Source organism: Haliaeetus leucocephalus, unplaced genomic scaffold (genome assembly GCF_000737465.1).
Source record: "Haliaeetus leucocephalus isolate CR32 unplaced genomic scaffold, Haliaeetus_leucocephalus-4.0 Scaffold153, whole genome shotgun sequence".
NCBI classification, from domain to species: domain Eukaryota; kingdom Metazoa; phylum Chordata; class Aves; order Accipitriformes; family Accipitridae; genus Haliaeetus; species Haliaeetus leucocephalus.
Genome location: NW_010972589.1, coordinates 1,444,006 through 1,466,693, shown reverse-complemented (window position 1 = coordinate 1,466,693; position 22,688 = coordinate 1,444,006). Strand labels below are relative to the sequence as shown.

Genomic DNA, 22,688 nt, shown 5'->3' with positions numbered 1-22,688 from the left:
GGTACAACTTCTGCCAAGAGGCATCCGGGTCTACTTCTGGACTAGCCGCGTGCGTGTCTGGGCAGATGGAAAGATGATACCAGAGGTATTTACGTGCAAAGGCGCTGGGGGTTTCTTCCAAATGCAGCTGGGGGTTCTTCAGCATAAATCCAGCCTCCTGTAAGGAGGGGGCAAAAAACAAGTTATGTGTGATGGAGAAGAGTCAAGCTGATCATGGAAATGTGGCTTGCATGGAGTAAGTGGAAGGGGAGGACAGACTTACTCTTCTAAGTGCTGTTTCTGCATTAGCTACGTATGCAGACCCACACCACCAGAATCATCCTGCCGCTGCACTGCTTTTATCTGAGACCAGATTGACATGGTGAGGAAATCTCACCACTGAAGTAGCAGACCGTCACATTTGGCCCTCCAAAATTAAGTGACGGTCTTAGAAAACCCGACCAGGAGCACATGTAGGAAAGCTTGGCTGTCCTGGATGTTGCTAGAAGGGGGATGCTGCTGAAAAAAAGGGGGATGCTGCTGGAAAAACCCGCAACTGTGTTCCGGGTTTGTAGACAGATGATGTCTGGCATGCAGAAATAAATCATACTGACCAGTCCCAGAAAATGCTGCTCTTCAGCATGGTTTGCGTTGGATTTTTAGCGAGTGGGATATAGTAAGTAACTGAGCTCCTTCTGGTAAAAGTGAAATAGCAACACTTTAGAGGAAAAAATGTCTCTCTAAAGGCTTTGAGTCCGGCGGTAAATGGAAATGCACTTGTTGAACTTTGAGGGTGGGACAGACATTTCAGACTGAGCACCGGGTTCACTTTCATTTCTGACAGCCCTTGAGGTCTGCATCGGACCTGTGAGCCGAGGCTGTTCCCGGTGGCAGCCCTCCTTCTGGTTTGCAGTGCTGAGATGGAGTACGGCGAGCGCTGGGAGGTGGCTTACAGGGCATGTTTTCGGTCCCAGTTCTGCCCCAAAGGTCCCTTTGTTCAGGCGCTCAGCTGCAGCGCGGGCGGTTGCTTGCCGCATGATGCGAAAGGGAACAGAGATTTCTTTGTTGTCCGGGGCCCGGCTGCCCTGCCGGCAGAAATTGAGCCGAAATCAGCAATTTCCATCCCTTTCCCTTTCCAAATCTGGCTACCATTCTGCCGGTGCGCTCGAGCGTGAATTTTCCGGCGCTGCGCATGTGCGGTACTTTGGGCTTGTCATCCCAGTGGCAAAAGAGAAACCTTTCATTTCTCCTTAATAACGCCTTAATAATGTCATCTGATGTTAGAAGTTGTAATTTCGGAGGGGATATCTGCTCAGATCGGCACTTAGATAAGCGCTCGTTATGTGCAGGAAAGCAACGGAGTGCAGGAGTTGGGCATCTTGCTGAGCTGTGGCTACTTGGGATCCCTCTGCTTCGAGCTAAGGACAGAGGTTTTTGCTAAAAGCTGCTCTATGCCAAGAAAATTACCCAGAGCTGCTGACTAGTGTCAGCGGCATGTGGGGCTGGACTGATGCTGCTGACATTTTAACTCTACACCCTGGCTAGCAGAAAGCACGCTCAGCACTGTTTCGGGAAATAGTCGTCGGAGCTGGCGCGGAGCAGGGCGCAGAGCCTGTTTTGCTGCGGGATGGGGTCGGATGTGGCCTGTGCTGCGCTGCTTTCCTTCAGGCTGGCTTCACACACGTGTTGCCGAGCTCAGCGACTGGCTGCTGTCAGCAACAGGTATCGCTTTTTCCTTGCGTAGCCTAAGCCGAAAGAACAGGATCGCTGTGGCAGCGGGAAGCGAATGGAAAAAAAAAAGTGGAAAGGCAAAATCAATACAAAATCACTTTTTTCCCCCCCCTTTCAGGCCAGGTGTGCTGAGTCAGAGATGAAGGCTCAAGTATGTTGCTTAAAATACTTCAGAATATTATATTTGGAAGAAGCAAAGACTTAATTCTAGAATAATTCCAATTGCTACTGAGATTTAATTGGCTTTCAAGTAAGATTTAGCAGATACAAGTAAAAACATGAACTATACACAGATTTGCCATGATGCCATTTTTCAATTGTCAGCCTTGCCACAGGACAGCTATAAATATTTATAGCATGGCTGGTTATTACATAGTGGGGTAATTTAGCACATTATAGTTTTTACAGACAACATTGTCAATTTATTTTAAAGGCCCTTTCATTCTGTGACTTTATTTTCCATGTTTTAAAGGCCTAAATATTGAAAGAAGTGGATAAAAGGGTTAAGCAGGGGTTGAAGTGGAGCATGTACTGAAAGCAGGGAGGAGGGATGGGGGGGTCGAGGGGCGGACGATGGAGGAAGGTTTGGGTACAGATGCGGTTGTGGGAGCCCGGGCAGCTCCTGCAGGATCCGGCCGAACTATGATCTGTCCCGTTGGGGAAACCACAGGGGCAGTGCCTACGCTCTGAAGCTTAAATGGGATGGACGGGAGACAGCAGAAGCAATTTCTGCCCTCCATTTGCATTAGGGTATTTTATAGTGGCTTTAGATGCCTGCTGACATCTTTACCAAGTGCTGCGCCTGCACTCAGCTGCTGTGCCTTCTCCCTCCTGCTTCTTCTTGCTGCTCATCCATATTCAGTGTCACCCGGCTGCTTTCTGGAAAGGAGGAAATCAGAGCACACTGGTGATTTTTTCTGGAGCAGCTGCTCATTGGCACAGAGAAGGGGAAAATGCAGCACTTGCAGTGCAATAAATACATTGGTTCTATGGAAAGCCTGGTGAATGTCGTGGAAAGAAGGCTTTGAGCAGCAAAAATTGGCAGGTTTTCCACTCTCAAAACTTTCTGCTCAGCATTGCTGTAGTCAGGAGGGAGTTTTGCAAGGTAGCCATTAGCTCTTGTGTCAGATGATTGCACAGCATCTCAGGCTGCCGCTGAACATATGCATTCCTGGGAGGACACATCCATTTGAAAAGCCAAATGTTCTTATCTTTGTCTTGTCCTTTATTTCCTTTTTTTTTCTTTTTTTTTAAAGCCTGCATGATTTATCTTTTGCTTTCTTAAAATCTTTCTTTCAATAAATGAGATAAATCTGCTTGGTTCAAAGAGAACCAGCAAGTTTTGCTAACTTGGTGCCAGACTGCGTGCTGGGGTGGACCCGCAGCCAAGCTAGCATTTTAGTTCAGGTCAGATTTGGACAAAACAGAGCAACTAATTATTCTCTGCAGCCTTCTCTCCAGGTTTGTGTCAGTTTGGACTCTGGCTCTGAGTGCAGGGGGCTTGGAGCAGCGCTAGGATGGCTTTCAGCTTGCTGGTTGAATGCATGCGGGCAGCTGCAGCACAGAGAGCCAGGTCTGCTCCGGGAAAATGAAGTGTCTGCTTTTCAGCAGCCATGTGTGCGCGACTGCAAAGGGCTCCTGAGCATTTTTATCCCTGTAGTGTGAAAACTGACGGCCGCAGCTATCTGCTGCAGGAAGAAATTGTTAACCAACCTGGGAGTGCCAGCGTGGTGCTGCCGGAGTTGGGATTTACTTTTCAGTGCTGTCGTAAGTACGTTGGGCTTCTTCCTGACTTTCACCAGACCTTTCCAATTACTCCAGAGCTTGCGGTGCCCCCAAAGAAGTGAAGTTTTGTTAACCACGGCATGACTAAGGATCTCCAGCAAGATAATGCTTGGGTAGATCTGTGTTTATTTGCTTAAACACAGATTAAAGTTGCTCATTTGGAGTAGTAATGGGTGATGCTGCTTTAAAACCAGTCTGGTACAATCACAGGGTAATGCCTGAAGTACATACACAGGCTTGATGTGTCATTTTCCTTGGACAAGGACTTTCTCTCCCCGGCCACTACTAGTGGTTTTGGGCAGCCTTGCTGCGTTTCTGCCTGCATATATAACGGTTGCGGGGAAGGATGGGAGAATGAAGGAGATGTTGCTGTAGCCAGACACAGCTGTTCTTGTTCTTGTGCAGTTTACTTTTTTGCAAAAGGCTTTCACCATGGAGGTTCGACGGCCGTCGTGACCACTGTTAACAGCCTGTCTCAGGGCGGGTGACGCTGATGTCACCTACATCTTGTGGCTTCAATGAACCGCCTGGTCCTCAGCTGCCAAGCCACCATGCTGAATTACAGGTGTGGTTGCCCAGCCAGTGACCCCAGCTGTCCCACCAGGTCCTGCTCCTCACCTCTGTCTCCTTCTCTCTCTTCCAGGCACCTGCGTGAAGTGCAGCAAGGGGGTGTACGGAGCAAACCAGGCTTGCCAGGCCATGGGCAACCTCTACCACGACGGCTGCTTCACCTGCGGAGCCTGCAGTGAGTACCTCCTGCCGCCGGTGCCACCAGTGCCGCTGGTGCAGGGCCCTGGGGCAAACTCTTCAGGCTTAGCATTTTTCTGGTGTAAAGAGGGAAAAGAAGGAGGTGGTTATTGAATTATCTGTCAGCTGGAGTCTGCCACAGCTGTATGTCTTTGTGGCGGTGGTTGCTGTTTGTTTTTGAATGGATTCTAGCAAGGCATGTAGAAAAGATATTTTGGATTGTGCCGGCCGTCTGCCTTCTGGTATGGGGGACGGTTGTTTTCATTCCTCTGCCTCTCAGTTACAGCCACATTTTCTTACTTACAAGAGTATTTTTTTCAAAGTGGCAGTGAATATGCCTTAGCTAGCATGTAGAGGGTTTTTTATTGGTCAGCTGAGACTTTACAGCCTTTCTGGCCTTTCAGTGTGCGGACCGCAGGGAGAGCCGCCGGATCGGCACCGTGCCGAGGACGCAGGCAGGGCGCGAGCATCGGCAGTGGGCTCCGTGAGTGCCAGAGACACCTTTTCAGATGGAGCTGCTGCACGGTCGGTCCGGTGACGGTGCTTTCACTGCATGCATTAGTTTTATGTGCTAAAATGATTTTGCCCTTCTGAGGGACCTCCGGTCAAAGCATCTAAGTGCATGAATGACCCAGGTTACACATCTTGCTTGTTCTTTCTCTGGAGAAATGGAGAGATGCCCCAAGATGAGGGGCATGTCTCTGCCAGCTTGCTTTCTGGTCATTGCAGGGAGGGAGCTGGGTATTGTGCCAGAGGTATCAGGCTGGGAGCAGCAATGATGAGCCCTCTGAAATCTGCCCAGGAAGCAGGGTAAATAGTTCAGCTGGCCCTGCTGAGCTCCCTGCCGCTTGTCAGACCCACATCTGAAGCTTGCTGGCGCATACAGCATGCTGCAACATGTGGATCCTCCTAAGCGGCTTTTTGAGGAGGTCCGTGATGGAGCTGGCGTGAGGAACAGGCCACATGATTTCAAATCGTGGCTGTGTTTGTAAGACAGTGGTTTTTCTATTTTGTTGTGTTTAACTCTAGGGCTAGCAGAGTATTTTTAGAAATGGAGCTGTATATGTGGTGGCAGAAAAAACAGTAATAATCCTTCTAGTGCTTTTGTATATGTGAGTTTGGTTTTCCCAGGTGAGTCTTAGGTTTTTTCTCCTGTGTTGTATTTAGAGTTGTAAACTCATCAGGACTGCATGTGTTTTATTTGGAGCTGTAAAGTGGGAATAAATATAGAAAGATGTGTATGCTTTTTAATAATAGCTGAACCTTGAACTCTGCTCATTTCCCAGCTGTCCGACACCAGCTGCTTGCCTCACCTATGTTTTCAGTAGAGCACTTCACCGTCATCTGACCGAAGACAGAAAAATGGCAAAGAAAAAGTGGTGTTTGCACGTGGTGGCAGTTTCCTAAAGGCTCAGAAGTCAGCAGCTCACTCTTTTGTCTTCTCTTATAAATTAATTCGAACTCTTCTCCCGCAGAGAGGATTCCTGGCTGCAGCCAGGGCTTTGCTTCAGGGAGCTCTTGCTCTCCGTGGCTGGGCAGCCTCCGAACTGCCCTTGCACACAAAGCTCCTGTTAAAAATAATCCAGCAGCAGGTTCGAGCTGTCTTAAATTTCTAAAATTACTACTGTGCAACTGGTGCTTTAGAAAGAAACACTTTCAATCCCCCTTTTAGAACGGATTTTACCACCTTTATTTGGAGACGAGCGCTAGAAAAGTATTTGCGGTTGCAGAGGTATCAGCGGTTACTTCCGTTTATCTTTGTTTGTGTTTGGTTAAAAAATAGCTTAATCAGGTTTCTGATGAGGTGGGTTGGTGAAGGCTGAAAGAGTAGCTATTTGCTGCTTATTCTAAAAGGCAACCCTTTCCAAAGATTTCCAATGCAAGATGAAAAGGTGTGGGTGTCAGATGAGACTTACAAAGCTAAGTTTAGCAAAGTGAAGCCCATTTTCTCTCTTACCCAGGCTGTAACTGAGAAGTGTGCTGAGGAGATGTGCTGGGGCAAAGGGTTTCAAATGGAAAGTAAAAAAAAAAAGGCTCGTAAAACACTGTGTTTCCATACGAGATAAAAAAGGGGAACGCAAGTCACGGGAGTATAAGCGAGAGCCTAATTCGGCTTGTTACGCGCGGGAGAGTAGTCACTCCTGAAAGCTCAAGTCCTTCCCACTGGGGCAGCGGCCGTACCAAGACGGAAGCTGGACGCGGCGGCGGCCGGCAGGACGGCGCGGATGGATGGAGGGGCTGGTGGCGCGGGATTCCCAGCACTCGAAGGAGAGCGGCCCCCGCAGTAGCGGCGTTTCCCTCACACGGCACGCGCCTCTACGAGTAGCAAGGCTGGTGAGAAACCCTCCAGCACAGGGGGTGGTTTCCTGCGCTGCCGCCCCTGCGGTCCGCAGGGGCTTCGTGCACCAGTCGCTTGCTCCGGGGCTTTGCTGCCCGGCTGCTTGTGCTGGTAAAGGCGTAGCTGGCTGACTTTTCAGGAAGCCTCTTTGCGTCGCAGCTGTTTAACTGATGCCTGGGGTGGTACGTGCCGTCCCACCCTGCGCTCGGGGAGGAAACGTACCCGAGGGGAATCCCCCCGTTCACAGACCGAGGTCATTTCCCTGACCCCCCCGGACCATCCGCTGCTACGGGGATGAAGGGCACGCAGCCCTGTCGTTTGCCCGGAGAGAGCGCGTTGCCTCTCTGCAGGCTTTCTGTCATCTGGGTCGCTGCGGTAAATAGGATGAGACCATTTTATCTGCCAGAAAAATGCCTATTTGTCTGGACGGTGTTGTCTGTCTAGCTGGAAAGCACGTCTTTGAGCAGTCTATGTGGAAACTCTGATTTCTAGCTAAAAAGTAGGTAGTGCTTTTAAGGTCAAGTGGAGTTCATCTTGAACACTATCCAGTACAAACTTGTCTTTGAGAAGTCAAGGTCAACCACAATTTCAATCCTAAAATTTCTGCTCTGGTGGAACGCTGAATATCTCCACTCCAATAAATAAAATACACAAAATTACCTATTAAGGTAAAGCATATTGTCCTCCAGATATTTATATCCGCTGTCCTGCTGTTTTCATTTTAGTGAGGATTTCTAATTTTGCTCGTAGTTGGATTTGTGTCCAAATGTGCATTGGTTTCCCAGATACAGAAAACTGAGAGGGTCTAAGGGGGTCAGGGGGGTGGTACCTCATAGTGCCAAATTTCCTACACTCTCTGTTTCCTGATACACATATGTTCAAGATAAATGATAGAGCAATTTGTTGAGCAGAGCTGCGCATATGTTACAGGGTTCAGTTGTCAGGAAAAAAAAAATACTGTTTTATCTGAGCCACTGGCATGTAATGCAGAAAATTTGGCTTAGAGGTCAAAACAACAGATTTAGAATGATTACTTTGGCATAAATGTCTCATTTATCTTCTTGTTTGTTACAGGGCAGAGACACAAACAAGGCAGCTTTTTGCAGAGGGGGAGAGGAAAAAACTTCGGGCCCTTTCTGCAGGATTAATAATAAATTATATTTGCTTTACAGGAGGGCCATGAAAGTAGGTTAAAAAAAAAAAAAGTCCTCGAAACTCATACAGCTACTTCCTGCAAGCTCAAGGTGTCCGTTTCTGTCTTGAGGTTTTTTTTTTCTGGGGTTGGGGGTTTTTTTCAGTTTCTTGTACAAACAGTTGTAGTTATCAAATGGTTTGTTACACATTAACCATTTAAGTTGAATCACTACTTTATACCTCCTCAGAACACAAAAGATGCAGGTGTTGATACTTATTATTTAGGTAGTAGGGAGACCTTATAAACGATACAGATTTAAGTAGACAGTACCACCCTAACCTATTGTGATGTTTTAGTGTTTTCTCTAGGATTCAGCCAGGCTTATATCTGACTGCTGCAGGTTGCCTGGAAAACAGACCTTTTTAAGCTCTGCTAGCAGCATAATTTAGAGCATAAGGGCCTTGTACTTGAGCCTCTTGGTCCTCAGAGGAAATCTGAAAGCTAAAAAAGTGCAAGGGAAGCATCAGAGATGACTGAAGGAAATCAGTAGGCGAGGAAGGAAGTCTGAAAGAAAGAACTGATTGCAAGGTGGCTTGAAGGAGCATTCAATGTTGAACTACAGCAGAAGGACCAAAACGAGGACCAGATTTTGGCCCCTTGTTGCAAAGAGGTGGAAACCTTGCATGTTTGCCAGGTTACAGAATTCGATCTTTGACATGTCAACATTACTGCATTACTTTCTTTTTCTTTTTTTTTGTTTTTTGTAAGCTCAGATTAATGTTGATGTCTGCATAAGGGTAGCAGGCTGCTGTTCCAGTGGCAGAGTTTGAAATCACACGAGCTGGCTGTCTCTTGCCACCCTCTGGGTATATATATTTTTATTTAATATTTCACAATGTAGTTGTGTTTAGAGGTATCAAGGGTCATTTACTAAACGAGGTAGCTAAGCTATCGAAGCAGTATTGTCTGCGAGCATAGCCCTCTGCTTGGGCTAATTAGTCTTGCTGCAGTGCTTATAAAGCATGGCTACTTAGAGCAATGCAGCTCTTGGTGTCTTTGGGCTAGTTATGTTGAATAAGCATGTCCTGTACTGGTATATAACCCCTGGAACAACAAGGCCATGGTTTTTATTGGCACCGCTAAGTAACTCTACTAGTAGAAAGTCACCTTTTTCTGCAAGTGCGACTTAATCCCAGACAGCAGGACAGCCAGCCTTGCCAAGTGAATTTCCCCACAGCACATGTGTCTGTATGGTTATCTTCAGATGTAGAAACTGCCAGCTTTTCTAGTGGAGGCAGAATTTACTGCCTGTAATTGGGATATAAACCCACTACACGGATTGAGACGCATGAGAAACATGCAGATCATCACAGTATTGCCAGTAATCCTTCCTCAGCATCCCTTTAATAAAATTATCATGCCAGAGTCCATGTAGTAAATAATATATATTTTTTTAGCAAAAGTAATGTCAGAAAAGATTCAGATGTACCTGGCTTTACAGTTTGGGAAACAGGGAAGGCATCAGTGTGTGTTTCTGCTCCAGCCCAAATTGCTGCTTTGTTCTTGCTGACTTTTTGTCTTTAGTCTCTCAGCTCGCTGCTGAGAAATCCCTGCTGTTTGGCACAAGAAGTGCTTGCTGTAGACAAGAAAAACCAGGGCAGCTTTCACAGTAGGATGACGGTACTTGTTCCTCTCCTGGCCAGATTTCAGGGCAGTAGTGCTTTGGGGTCTGAGCTGAAGGGGCTTTGGCATGGTCCAGGTGTCCTCAGTAGATATCCCTGCTGGAAAGCTGCAAGTGTTCAGCTCACACAACAGGGGATGCAGTCAGAGCTTTATCAATATGCTAGTGGTCTGAGTTGATTGCATGTGTTTTAGTGCTGGCTGGAAGTCTGAAATCATTAGGACAATGTGAGAAAAAAGGTTGAAACCTTTAATGGAATATATTTCCAGTCTTTCTAGTCTTTTTATTTTATAATGTGATCTTCAAAGTACTGGGTTTTGTTAAGAACAGGCATAGGATTAATTGTGCTGTAAAGATTTTAGAGGGTTTCTTATAATGTTTTAATGGTACCTGAGAGTCATTTTCTGAATAGTGGCTTAGTAAGCACTGAGGTCTCTTCCTTACCTAGAGAAATTTAAAAATTGCTCTCTCTTATAGTTTCGATGCAGAGTTACATTCACCGAGGACACAAAGATTGCCTCCCCCTCCTTCCTCCTCTAAGCCTCCGGGCATTTCGATGACCGTTGGTGGGTGATGGGGTGGGAGGCCAGCTCCGACAGCCACCTGGTTTTGGTGCATTTTGGGGAACAGGGCAGCCGTCCGTGGAGCGATGCAGAGCGCGGCTGGGCACTGGGTTGAAGACCAGTCCCTCAGCAGGGACTCCCTGGATCATAGTGCTGCTTTGTCCCAGGGTAACTTTATCTTACCTCTGAATTTTGAAGCTTCTAAGGGGTTTTCCCTAAAAAGAAAAAAATTTGAATATCTTCTTGCAACGGTTTGCCATCAGCAAAGGAGAGGTGTTGCTCAGTTGTGTTGCCTACTGTGGTTTCACAATGTTTCCCTCTGAGGAGCCATTTCTGCCTTCGCCTGTGGTTGCTTTGCCATTAGAGGCGGCTGACCTTTTCTTACATGTGCCAGAGCATGCTTTTGGCTTCCAGGCATCAGGTCTTTTTCTCAGAGGTTTTTGTTCTACCGCCTCAAATGTTTGGTGAGAGCGCAGAGGGCATTTTTGGCAATTTTACAATACAGCTGGTACAGTTGAGAGACACGTCCGAGCGTAGTTTCTTCTAAGAGATATCCTATCCTCCAGCCCATGGTTTCAGCAAGACTTTGGCCTGACGTGGGGTGTCTGCCAGTTGATCGCAGTCTGAGTTTACCTGATTTAGAGGATGTGCAGGCATCTAAGTGACCCTTTTGTGGAGCCCCAGTTCAAGAGCGGGTTGGAAATATTGACACTTCTGTGTCAGCCTCAGTGCTGCATCCAGCTTTAAGGGCGGCCGACAGACATGGGACAGATGGCAGAAATGAAGTAGAGCTCTCTGATGCTTGACCTAGTCTGCCACGCATGGCAGGACGCCACACTGCCTGTCAGTAAAGTATCCATGGAGGGCTCCAAAAATGCACGTGCTGGCCAGGGACCGGTGGGTCTCATGTACTGCTGAACTGTGGGCAGCAGGGACTTCTGAATGGTACGGGAGAGCCAAGGTCTCTGGGCTCTGCCTGCGCCCGTCTTACTGCCAGACGGACCAGCATAGGTTCTTCGATCTGAACCTCCTCGCGGCTTTATGTGGTGGAAGTGAAAACTGGGGGAAGGACTGCAGCTTGAGCCAGAGCCACCCGGGACTGAGGAGGAGCTTGTTTCAATCCTTAGCAGCTAGAGGGATCGTGTTTCCAGCCTGCTGTCCCGCTGGTGTGTCAGGAGGTTACATCCAGTGAATCCAGAAACTGAAATCCTTTTGTATTTAACCTGCCATTAATAATTGCATGTCCAAATTTATCTTACAGCTGTGGTGCTCTAAGAAGGACTGATTTTTGTAATGACAGAGGCCCGGGGCTGTCAGCGCGGAAGGGACCCAGAAGCAGCTGCCAGTCTGCAGTGATTCTCGCCCATCTGCTGTGCAGATACCACAGGGAGCTCTGCAGTGCCTGGAGAAGTGAGGTCCACGCTGCCTCCCCGGCGATGCTGGGTCCTGGTCACATGTCCCCGTAGAGCCATGGGATCCTGACCTGGCCTTGTACCATTATATGCATTGAGAGCAATATCTTGTCTTTGAACATGGGTTTGTGACCCCATTGTCCTTTTAATAAGTAATGGAAAAGCAACTTCAAAAGAGAAAGTTGGGTCCGGCTCCCCAGCAAGCAAATGATGCATCTCCCAGCATCCTCCTTGGCCGTTGTGAGTCCCTGGTAAACCCCTCTCTGTATGAACTTCAAAAGGAGAGAGCTGTCGTTTCAGAAAATTATGGACAAAAGCACTGGCATCCTGGGAGTGCAGCCTGATGGTATGCCTATTATCAGCTGCTAAGCAAAGTGTGTTTATTTTAGCACAAAGGCACTGGTGACTAAGCTTGAAATATTCTGAAATTGGTGCTGAAATAACCTCGAGGTCATCCTGAAGGTCCCACAGCTAAACAGATTAGACAGATGTGTTAGGGATGAGCCATACATAAAAGCTCAGGGCTCAAACCTCCTGGCAGAGAGAGGAACAAGAAATCTTCTAACAATGACTGAAGACAGTACGGTTGAAATGCCAAAGAATTTTAGTTGTCTGAATTTTTTCAGGTGAGAGATTAGCTAAATTCAGGGTGAAGTAAAAGTGAAATATGGTCAGGAGCCAGCAGCTTAAGACATGTAGTAGAGCAATTGATCCTGAAAGCGGCAAGCCACGCATTGATATTCCTGGGTTTATCAAAGGATTTTGCCTCTGTAGTCATCATGATGCATATTTAAAGTGATGCATGTTAAAGTAGGCAGTGATCATTGTGTGATTCCTTATATGCCATTTAAGTTCTCAATCTCTCCTTTTGGTGAAAGTATGACAGCATCTCTGTGTTAAAGTGAAACCTGTGCCAGCCTCTGCAGGCACACAGTCAGAAGTATCGCTTTTGAGAGGGACTTGTTTAATTTAAGGCCCTGTCCTGTAGCAGGGAGTTCAGCGCAGGAACAGAAGCTGTGGCCGTCCTGCTCTGCGCTGTGGGGCAGTCCCAGCGCTGTTTGTTTTACTGGTGTGGCTGCAGCCAGAACGTGCATTTCCCAGCTCCACCGGGATGGTCCCCAGCATGGCGTGGGGAAGTGAGCTTTTCCTGCATCTTGCTTTCCCATGTGTAAGATGAGGAGATGCTTCCTCGCCTCAAAGGGATGTTGGGAGAAGTCCATCCTGATGCGGGCAGGGAGAGGCTGAGAGCAGCAGAGGAAGAATTCGGCTCTGTTTGCGTGCACCACTCCTGCGGTGGCTGCAGGGGCACCTGATTACTCGTGGGTTTTGGCAAACTTCCCTTTACACCTTTCCTTTTCTGCTGGAGGCTTCAAGAGAGTCATGGACAGGAGCTGAAAATAGTCAAAATGACCACCTCTTCCCTAAAGAAAGTAATTAAATCATCCTCCCCCCCGCCAAAGTGCTTTTGGTGTCAGCACCTCTTCTTCATGGACCCACATAATGCCGACAGCCAAATTATAAATTCTTTATAAAGGGGTTTATCCCTCTGCTGAATGAGCTTGCAGCAGAAGCCCAGACACAACGTGCCGGCTGTGGCACCTTCTCTGAAGGTCTGTCGCCATCAATCTTGGCCTAATGCTAATGTCATGGTGTTAAAAATACACCGGGTGCAGAATGGCCGGTAAATGCTTTTTTTGTCACCGTGGAAGAATGATGTGGTGGCAGTGATCCAAACCTCATGTCTTCTACTGGAATGGCTGCTTATGCACCGGCCAGGGCCTTCGTCCAAAGAAGTGTCTCCTCATTGCATAGCTCCACGCGTATGTTTTTCCTCACCACTGCCAGCTTGTCTTTAAGGAGGGACATTGCATACAGGTGGAAAGTTGCTTGGGCACCTGCCCATTGCACTCAACTGGACCCCATGCTACCACATAAATTAAAATCAAAGTTAAATGGTTTTTGTTTGGTTTTCATTTTTAGGAGTGCCAAATCCCAATGTTGTATTTAAATTAGCAGGAGATTGTCAGGGGTACTTCTTGCTGCATCAGGCTTGTTGTTAACTTGCTTAGGACCACTGTTGACAAGGGTGCTGCAAATCCCAGGTATCCCCATGCCTCTCCTTCCCCTCCTCAGAAATTGGGGCTCTGCAACTGCTGGCGAGCATGCCGGGCTTACCTGCAGACAGGCTGGCACGCAGGAGGGGGTCATCATACAAATACGCACCCTTGGTTATGGGCCACAAAGCTAACGTGTCCAAGATCAGATACTTTTTCTTTTGGGTTCTGGGTCCTGTTTTGGTGTCAGCAACCTTGGCAAAGCATCAGGGTGGGTGAGAGAAATCAGAGTGGGATGCTTTTGGGTTTGTCGGGTTTTCTTCCATGTCCTGTCTGATGTCTGCATTGGTGCAAGGATGGGCTGGTGCCCTGGCTCATCTCTGACCTCCGGGTAATGCAGTTGTCCCCAGCTGGGATTAGAGGAGAACAGGGGATGACGAGCGTGCTGGGGCAGCGTGCGGCGGGCTCCTACACTGCCTGCTAAACACGCAGCTGAGCAACGCCTGCAGCTTCACCACGAAGCTGCTGCATGTGCAAACCGGGGTTTGTTCCTCGAGAAACACGCTGCCACGTCCTCCACCTGCCTTCCTGGCTGAAACCTGGGCAGGGCACTAAGGGCTACTGGTGAAATGTTGATCTGCCTGAAACTTTAGAGCTTCACTGGAGCATCTCCATTTCCCAAGGAGGAGCGGGAGTTGTTTCCCCGTCTGAGAGTGCCCTCTGGCGTACTCAGGAGACAGTAAAGATTGTAGTTTATTGAGGTGGTTTTACTCGGCTTCCTCCTTTTCTTAAAGCTTTGCAGCCAGCATGGTTATTCATCAAAGGCTGCCAGGTAGGCGCATGCCATGAAGCACCAAGATGTGACCTCCAGACCAGTGCCCTGTGTCATCCGCATTTATACACCCAGCAGCCGATGATCGCTTTTTTTAACGATACTTGCCACGTGCAGCATATCAAGCAGGAGGCTTGATTTTCTTCCAGCGATGCCTGGCAGGTCCCTGCAAGCAGCCTGTAGCAGGTCCTGCTCCGGCTGTGCCTGGGCAGCGCTGCTCCCCTGCCCCAGGCGCTGCCTCCGGGCACACACCTGGGGCTCCTTGACTGCGCAGCGCAAGCAGAACCGCTCCAGTTCTAGGCTGCATTTCAAACCCCTGAGTGAATAGGGAAACAAGGCTGCAAAGACATAGGAGCAGCTTTTTATAAACAAATAAAACCTAGCCCTGTTCTCCGGGTGTTTAAAAGTGGTGGCAGCAGGAGCATGCATTGCCTTAGTTACGTGGAACTGAAAACAGACAGCAAGCGTGAGGCATAAACACAAAAGCTGCAGTAAATATAAATCTTCCCCCACATGTAGAGTCCTTTCTTGGAAAAACGTTTCATCTTAACTCTGTTACAACATTCTGGTTTGAAAAGAAAAATAATTCTTTTTTAAATGGTTTCAAACTCATGTTGGCAACTGCAGTAGCAAATGTGCTGGTAGGGAGCAGAGGAGCGTGTTGAGCGCTCTGGCATTGCACTCTGCTGGGGACAGACCAGGTGGTTGGGTATTGCAGTGGCTTACCTGGCAGCTGCTGGTTGAAGGCACCTTCTAGCAGAACAGCACAGGTGTGACATTTTGAGGAACGCTGTCAAGTATGGATCACTCTCTGCATGCCCTTTCTTCTTTCCTCCTTGCTCCTCTCCTGGGGTGTTTTCCAGCATGAGTCAGGCTACCCTCACTCACTCTTGCTAGGTTATTTTGTGTTGTAATCTGCCAGGAGGTGGTCCAGGCTTGCAAAGCTACCTCCTCCTGCCCGGAGGTGGGACTGTTGTCTGGATCCAGCTATTGGCGTTCATCAGTGACTGCCAGTGGAAGAGGAGGTGGGGTTAGTCAGGCTTGAGGCTGAGAAGACCCATGCTGGGGTTGGATGCTCGTCTCCAGCTGTGCGGCGGCCATGCTCAGATGTCCTAGTTCGCTTCTCAGCAGCCGGTTTTTGCTCACATTTTCTCCCCGCTCTCTGCTGACCTTTCTCTTCTCTCCCTGTTTTTTTTTCCTCAGGTCGAAAGCTGAGAGGAAAAGCCTTTTACTTTGTCAACGGCAAGGTGTTCTGTGAAGAAGATTTCCTGGTAAGCACACAGCTGACCCTTGTGCTGGCACACCTCAGCCTCCCTGGCAGACACGCAGCCTTTCTGCCTGTCAGCTTTGCCTGCATTTTGCACAGCGCTGGTCCAGCATCCTGCCTGGCCCTTCTGCTCCACCGTTTACCCCGGGGTCAGCCCCAGCCATGGTGGCTGCCCACACGTGGTGCTGGAAGTCACCAAGTGAGAGGCCACGGTTTTGCAGTGTAGAACACCTAGTCAAAGCCTTGATCTCTTGCGATGGCTCCTTCAAAGCCTGTCTCTGTGGCCATGCCGTGGAGGCAGGAGCAAGATGAATGGCTACAGAAGAATGAATGAGTGAATTTCTCTTTCCAGTGAACTGGGTTTGCTTGGGCATCTTAATGGATATCTTTGTGTTGCCCTCAATGGATTTTGTGTGAACGTACCTGAGCATGAAGAAACCCCACGGTCCTCTCCTTGGCTGGTGGAGATAAAAAGCCATATACCCTTCTGTCCCTGAGTCCTGATAGATGAAGCCTTCATTGAGACTTGAAAAAGTCATAGTTGCCTACTTATTGGGGAAGTCTAGTGATTTCTGTCAGAGAGAAGCGAATTAATCTTCTTTGCTGTTATCAGTATATTCTATTCAGGCTGAAAATGGAAAGATTGGTTAAATGCATCTAAAATATTTCATTTTTCCTGTTTGCATTTCCACCATTCAGATAGGACTGAAACCTTCGACAGGGTGTTGTGCCTGAGGTGCATGTTGTGGATGTGACAGGCAGTTCCTTACCATTAGATCTCAGCAATAGCAGCAGAAAAGTTTCTCTGGGCCAAATTTGATTGTTATACTAACAGGGAGCTGGGACAATACCACTGACCTCGAAGAAGCTTCAGTAGACCTATAACGGTGTAACCAAAGGAAGAATTTGGCTTTCCAAGCCTATATATACAGATACTGTGATATAATAAACACAAGTAAGTTCCTGTCTTGTAGATCCATGTGATCAAATAAGCATGTAAGTCTTAGTAAATGCCTTATTTGCATGTGCATTTATGGTATTTACTGACATACTCAATTAAACTTAAATTTAGGAAGTTGGAAGTTACAGGAACTTGTACTCTTTCTGAACCCTGGAAGTCTGGTGTCTTTATTGAATATCCTCTGGGAACCCATCCACAGCTTCATGTACTGAAAAAAGGCACTGGAAAGTTTAGCTTGTGTAAAGAGTACAGAGAAAAGCCATGCAAATAACACCCCACAATACATTGTTGTTTATGCTCGACTAGCCTTGTGAAATTTTAAGCCAATTCTTTTTTGTCCTTGCAGTATTCTGGTTTCCAGCAGTCAGCTGACAGGTGTTTCATTTGTGGTCATTTGATAATGGACATGGTAAGTGATAATTGCTTTAGGAGAAAAAAATCCCACAGCTTTTTAGAAGAATGCATCAAAAGCAAAATATATTCATATCCAGTACTGTCTGTGATCAGCTGGTAGTGTGCCAAGTGTGAGATTGGTAGCAAAAAGAAAATCCACTAAGCCTTTTGTTGATTTTTGCGAGGAAGTAAAGCTGGCACCCTGCTCTGTGTGGTGCAGAGACACTGCTCTGCCTGTTTTCAGTGCACATTGAAAAGCAGAGCCTTCAGCTCCTTCATCCTCTTTTGGGCTTACCCTGGGCAGTGTATTCATAATCCTGTCGATGCTTCCTGCTCAGAAGTGCCATGGCTCTGCAGTGCTCCGTGGCTGCGGGGCATCGGTGCGGGTCTGCTGAGCCTGTCTTTCCTGGAGTCACGCTGAGACTTCCCACATACCTTCAGGATGAAGCTACTGTCTTGTTGCCGGTTTTTGTGAGTGCTGATGCTCTGGGGAACAGGTTTGACCCAGAGTATGTGATCCAGACCTCAGTTCAGATCTGCCCAAGTCCTTGCAAACTCTTCAGTAGATGCGTGGACATCCTGCTGAAGCAGGCAGCTCTCGTTAGCCTACAGCAGGTACCATCCATCCATTCAAGATGTGCATGGAGTGGGTCACGGCTCAGCTGGCCTTTAGCCGGCACCAGGCAGCATTCAGCTGTGGGTGATTCAGAGGGAGACAAATTCATGATTGTGTAGCTGGTGGTGTAAAACTACAGCTGAGGCAAAGAAATTAGGAATTTCTGGGTGGTCAGTTCACAGTACGCCTCCCAAGATTTTCTAATGCTTATCGTTAATTATCTTTGCTTGACTGCTTACACTGGAAAGCACTAAAATTGGAAAAGCTATTTCATACTCAGAAGTCTGATTGCTTGGCTGATGGACCATGGTATTCCAGGTAGTAATTGCTGCCCCAAAGCCAGCAGGTGAATTGCAGCTGTTGAGTTCAACGCATTTTCCATAGTCTGTGTTAGTTAGAAAGCCAGGCTAGTGAGTACAAAGCTCTTGGATATCTAAGGAATTATGAAAACCTAGCAATAGTATTTGTTTCAGCCTCTCATGGAGATTATGAAGATGTATTTCCTTTTGTTGTCCTGCTACGTCTTGCCTTGTGATCCTGCTAAGTATTCTCTAACTGTTGGCTTCAGAAATTTTCTTTCCTTTAAATTCCGTCACTTCTATGTTTTGTAATGCTAAATACCTTGACTGAGACTCTAAGTTGTTATCTTACCCATGCTAATAATTAATTTCTCTGGAACCAGGTGATATATACTGATTCCAGCTGCCCTTTCCATCCCTGTTAGCACATTTTTCAGATGAGGTGCCTGAAAAAAGACACAGGCCCACTGATGAATAAGCAGCATTGCCTGGCATAAAGCTGTGTGTTTATTATTTTCACCTTTATTGGCTGTTCACATGCATTTTTCCTGTCTCTTCATTCGTTGCAGATCCTGCAGGCTCTTGGGAAATCATATCATCCAGGCTGCTTCCGATGCGTGGTCTGCAACGAGTGTCTGGATGGTGTGCCATTCACTGTAGACTCTGAAAACAAAATCTACTGTGTCAGGGATTACCACAAGTAAGGACAAAATAAACAGCAGAGATGCTCCAATCAACAAGTCTCTAATTAGCTTTTCAGCTAGTTAGGAAGTGTGGATTAGTAAAATAGGAACAGGGTTAAAAGCTAGAAGTTTGAGGATGGGGCTAGATCCTAGAAATCCCCGATGTCTCTCCTCTTGTCCTGCTGTTGACTCCTGTGTAACTCTGAGTAAGTCACTTAACTCCTGGGCTTCAGCTGCCCCTTCTGCAAAGCAGAGATAGTGAGAAACAGTGCTCATGAAGTGTTCAGTAATGTAAGAAATCAGTCCACTCTAGTAAGACTGTGAATGCCTGTGGAAATCAATGTGAGTTACTTTTTGAGTAGCTGAAGGGCTGAGTTTGACTTTCAAGGAATCACCACTGAACCTGCAAAGCAAAAGTTACCCAGCTCTAAATTAAACAACTGATAAATCCACTTAAAAAATCACTTGGCATTTAGACAGTAAAATAAAATGGCTGTGCTCTTAGCTGGTAGTTATAATACTAGAGCTGCATACATTTTGAGTGTCCTGGCTTGCTTTGCTCCTTGCTCCGTTTTCTGAGCAGGCAGAGCATTAAGTGTTGCTCAGGCAGCCCCTGGAATTGTTCTGTGTTGTGCCAAGATTAGAGTTGCCTCCATGTGCCACCGTTGTTCTGAAATGATGCATATTTCCTTGCAATTTAATTTAATTATTTATTTATGGTGTTATGTTGTGTTACAAGGCCTTAAGGAACCATACAGTCCCACGGTATTTTCTCTGAGGTTTCCTGCCCCGAGGCTGCCAGTTCTTTTGATGTGTTTTTCTGGGGAGAGTCCTGCTCAGTTTCTCCTCATTCTCTTTTCCAAATCTCTCAGTAGCAGCCAAGAATTTTACAGTGGGTTTGGGGTTTTTTTTCTGGCACTAAGTGTAAAACATAAGGTCTCTTTTTGCCTGATTGAGCAACGTGTGCCAAGCATTACTTACAATCAATGCTAAAATTAATTTTTGATCTCGGGATGCAAAGCTTTCCTGTGGATAAGTTATTTACAGCTGCAGCTTTTCATCTTATCACCAAGAACTTACAGGCCTCTCTTTTTATGTTGATCTATAACTTGCCTTCAATTTTTCATTGCTCTTCCAGAGTTTTAGCTCCCAAGTGTGCAGCGTGTGGACTTCCCATTCTGCCCTCCGAGGTGAGAGCCTTTAATTCCACATCCCCTCAGGGGAGGGAGCATCATGTCTCAGGTCTTGCTCTCTTTCGCACTTGACCCTGTGCCAAGACCAATGTCCTTGCGGATGGGGAGAGATGATCGCTTCCTCTGGAGTGCAACCTTTTGACCTAAACTCAAATGCTGTTCCTGAGATGTGACCCTTTTGCTCGATAATGAAGCTTATTCTTGCTGGGCCAGGCTGTTTTTTTCATCTCCTGCACTGCTGCTAGTTTTATTTTCGGGATACCTTTCCTCTATGTCAGTAAATGCTGGTGGCACTCATGAATGACTTCTGTGTGACCCCTCTGGAACTAACTCATTTTAATACTTGCAGGAGATGCATCTTGGGCAAAACCAATTTAAAATGCTGAGAAATGTGATATATTGAAATTACTAAATCATTAATGCATGACTGGAGATAGATGTGACTGTTAAACAGAGAGAATTTTACATTTCTGATGTTACATTTTAGAGGATATCTGCAGTCAGTTGATGATGAAGCTTTACTGTAAAAATAACTGCAGGTGGCAGGATTTATTTGTGCTGTCCAACCAGCAGCCCAAATGCATTTCCTCAACGTTCACATTCTTGCAGGAGGCAATCTACAGAGAGTGCATGTGTCTGATCCTGCTGTAATCCTTTGTCACTTCTCTTTTGCTTGAACGCTTACAGGGTTCTGATGAGACCATTCGGGTTGTGTCCATGGACAAGGATTACCACGTGGAATGTTATCACTGCGAGGTGGGTCAGCAACTTTCTCAGGGATTGGGCACTTAATAGTGATAACTAGTATTATTTTTAAGAGGCAAATAAATCTCCGCCCTTTCAATGGCAGCAGATGAGCAATTCAAACTTTGCATTGTGCAACTCTTTCTATCCGTGGCTGAGAAATTTCCAGTTTGAGGACAAAAGTTTTTGCAGCAATGTGTCTCAGCAATTTCATTTGCTATCCATGAAGTTATGGGCAAAGAGTTAATTACCACTTCTCAACTTGGCAGTTTATTTGTTACTGAAGGAAACGTGGTGACTTAGTAAGGTTTATTGCTGCCTTTCAGAAGCCTTGAGCTCCAGATCACATTACTGTATCCGATTTCCAAGTCAGGTTGTACAAAAATGCTAAGGTGATGACTGATCCTGTGCGGTGTAAGTTACCGTCACTCTCATGGGAAATGAATGTGTCATCAGGGCTGGAGGAAGGATATGGCTGCAGAAAAAAAATCCCAAGAGATGCCAGCTCTTAAACACTGTTTGATCTCCGTGCAGGGCTTCCCAGAGAGCCTTCATACTTCTGTGCTGTGAATTAAAATAAATAGATGGCTTCTTTCACTGTGCTCATAATGCAGTGAAAAGAGGCCCTGACCCAGCAGGCTGGTTTCACATCAGTACAGCTGCAATTAATGTAATGTGAAGAGGTGAATCCTACCTGAGAGTGTAAGGAGACATGAGCACATTTAAAATACATAGGGTTGCACCTCACCACGAGATAAAGCTTATTCAGTAAAACTGCTTAAGACAAATTTGTACAAGGCTGCCCCTCAAAATGCCAATGTCAGATGCTTTCCTTCTCGTGGCACATGTTGGACTTACTGGGAAGGAGCTGTTTGGCTGGGTGTCTTCCATCCTTGTCACAAAACCACCTTCCTGGAAGCCAGACCCCAGTTGACACTGGAAGATGAACACATGCTCTAATAATTTGCACGGCCTCTCTTTGCAGGACTGTGGGATGGAACTGAACGACGAAGACGGGCATCGCTGCTACCCACTAGATGAACATTTGCTTTGTCACTCCTGTCATCTGAAACACATAGAGAACGGCACAACCCCAGCAGCTGCGTACCAGCACCACTACTAGCCAGCGTGGCCAACATCAGAAAGCCAGGACAGAAGACTTGTTATATGATCTCCCTCTCCCCACCCTCAGTTGATTTCCTGTGCATGTTTTTCACCAGTCGACAATGTTCCTGTAAAAGGATATGAGAGATTTTTGCTGGATTCCCAGAGTTTGTATGCTTGTGAGTTCCAGCTGTATCAGACCATGTCTACTTGACCAAGTATGTGGCGTGTTATCTAAACTGATTGGTTTACGTGCCTTTTTCTGCTGTCTGGAGATTCCTCTTGGCTCATTTTGGAGGATTCTTCAGTGAAAGCACAATTTGCTGTCGTGCCTATGAACTCAGATCGTGCCATGCACAATTAAAAAGCCAGAGGCTGGCCTGCCTGCCTGCTGGGGACATCCCGTCAGTCTACTAACTGTTTCCTGACAAGCACATTTCATCAGATTCCCTGAAGGACATCAACCTATTAATACCAGTTTTTAGACTCTCTCTCTCTTTTTATTAATTCTTTAGGAAAAGAAAAGAAAGGGGTCTGTGCAAAATGGCATACTCAGACCTTCCAGTTCCCTGAACTGGATTCCCTGAACTGCGGAATCAAGTCTGCTGTAAAAGCACCAACTCTTCGAGCACAAACCAGGCGTGCTGGCTGGCAGCTGGAGGCCGACATCCCATTTCAAACAGAACAAAAAACTGGAACAAGCTAGGCTGAGCTACTGCGATGACTTGGGGCCCGGGTTTGCGTGTCAGCGTGATACACAGGGCCCAGCCTGCTGTGTCAGAGTCTGAATAGTGGATCATATTTGGAAAGGAAAGGCCGGGATGCTGAAAGTGTGGACACGGGGGAAATCAATCCTCGTTCTTGCTTGCAGAGCTCGCTTTGGAAAAAAGCTCTCCCTATGCAGAGACTTGCCTGAGTTTTCCAGTTTGTCCCCACAGCTCAGCCCCCAGCCTGGCCACTCCTTCTTGTGGTGTTTACCCAGCACAAAGCCATTTCATAATGGTGCTTATTTAGAGCTCTGGGAACAAACCTGAGATCGTTACAAAGGCTTTGTTACACAGGGATTTAGAGCCCAGCTCCACAACCTGTACTCAGATCTGAGTATGTTGGTATAAACAGATTTGCTCCCATGAACAATAACAGCTTATCTGAGCAAGGGGTTAGAGAGTTT

The 22,688-nt window shown here is 46.9% G+C and overlaps 1 protein-coding gene across 1 annotated transcript in view; it reads left to right on the top strand.

Annotated features, from left to right (window-relative positions):
* LIMD1 (LIM domains containing 1) overlaps window positions 1-22,061 on the top strand; it is a 28,505-nt gene extending 6,444 nt beyond the window's left edge. Inside the window, exons 2-8 of the mRNA XM_010562073.1 lie at window positions 4,139-4,240; window positions 15,461-15,528; window positions 16,832-16,894; window positions 18,363-18,493; window positions 19,615-19,666; window positions 20,357-20,425; window positions 21,399-22,061. Of these exons, the coding sequence (XP_010560375.1) occupies window positions 4,139-4,240; window positions 15,461-15,528; window positions 16,832-16,894; window positions 18,363-18,493; window positions 19,615-19,666; window positions 20,357-20,425; window positions 21,399-21,536 (623 nt within the window). The 3' untranslated portion in view covers window positions 21,537-22,061. The remainder of the gene's footprint in view (window positions 1-4,138; window positions 4,241-15,460; window positions 15,529-16,831; window positions 16,895-18,362; window positions 18,494-19,614; window positions 19,667-20,356; window positions 20,426-21,398) is intronic.
* Window positions 22,062-22,688: the final 627 nt, after the last annotated feature.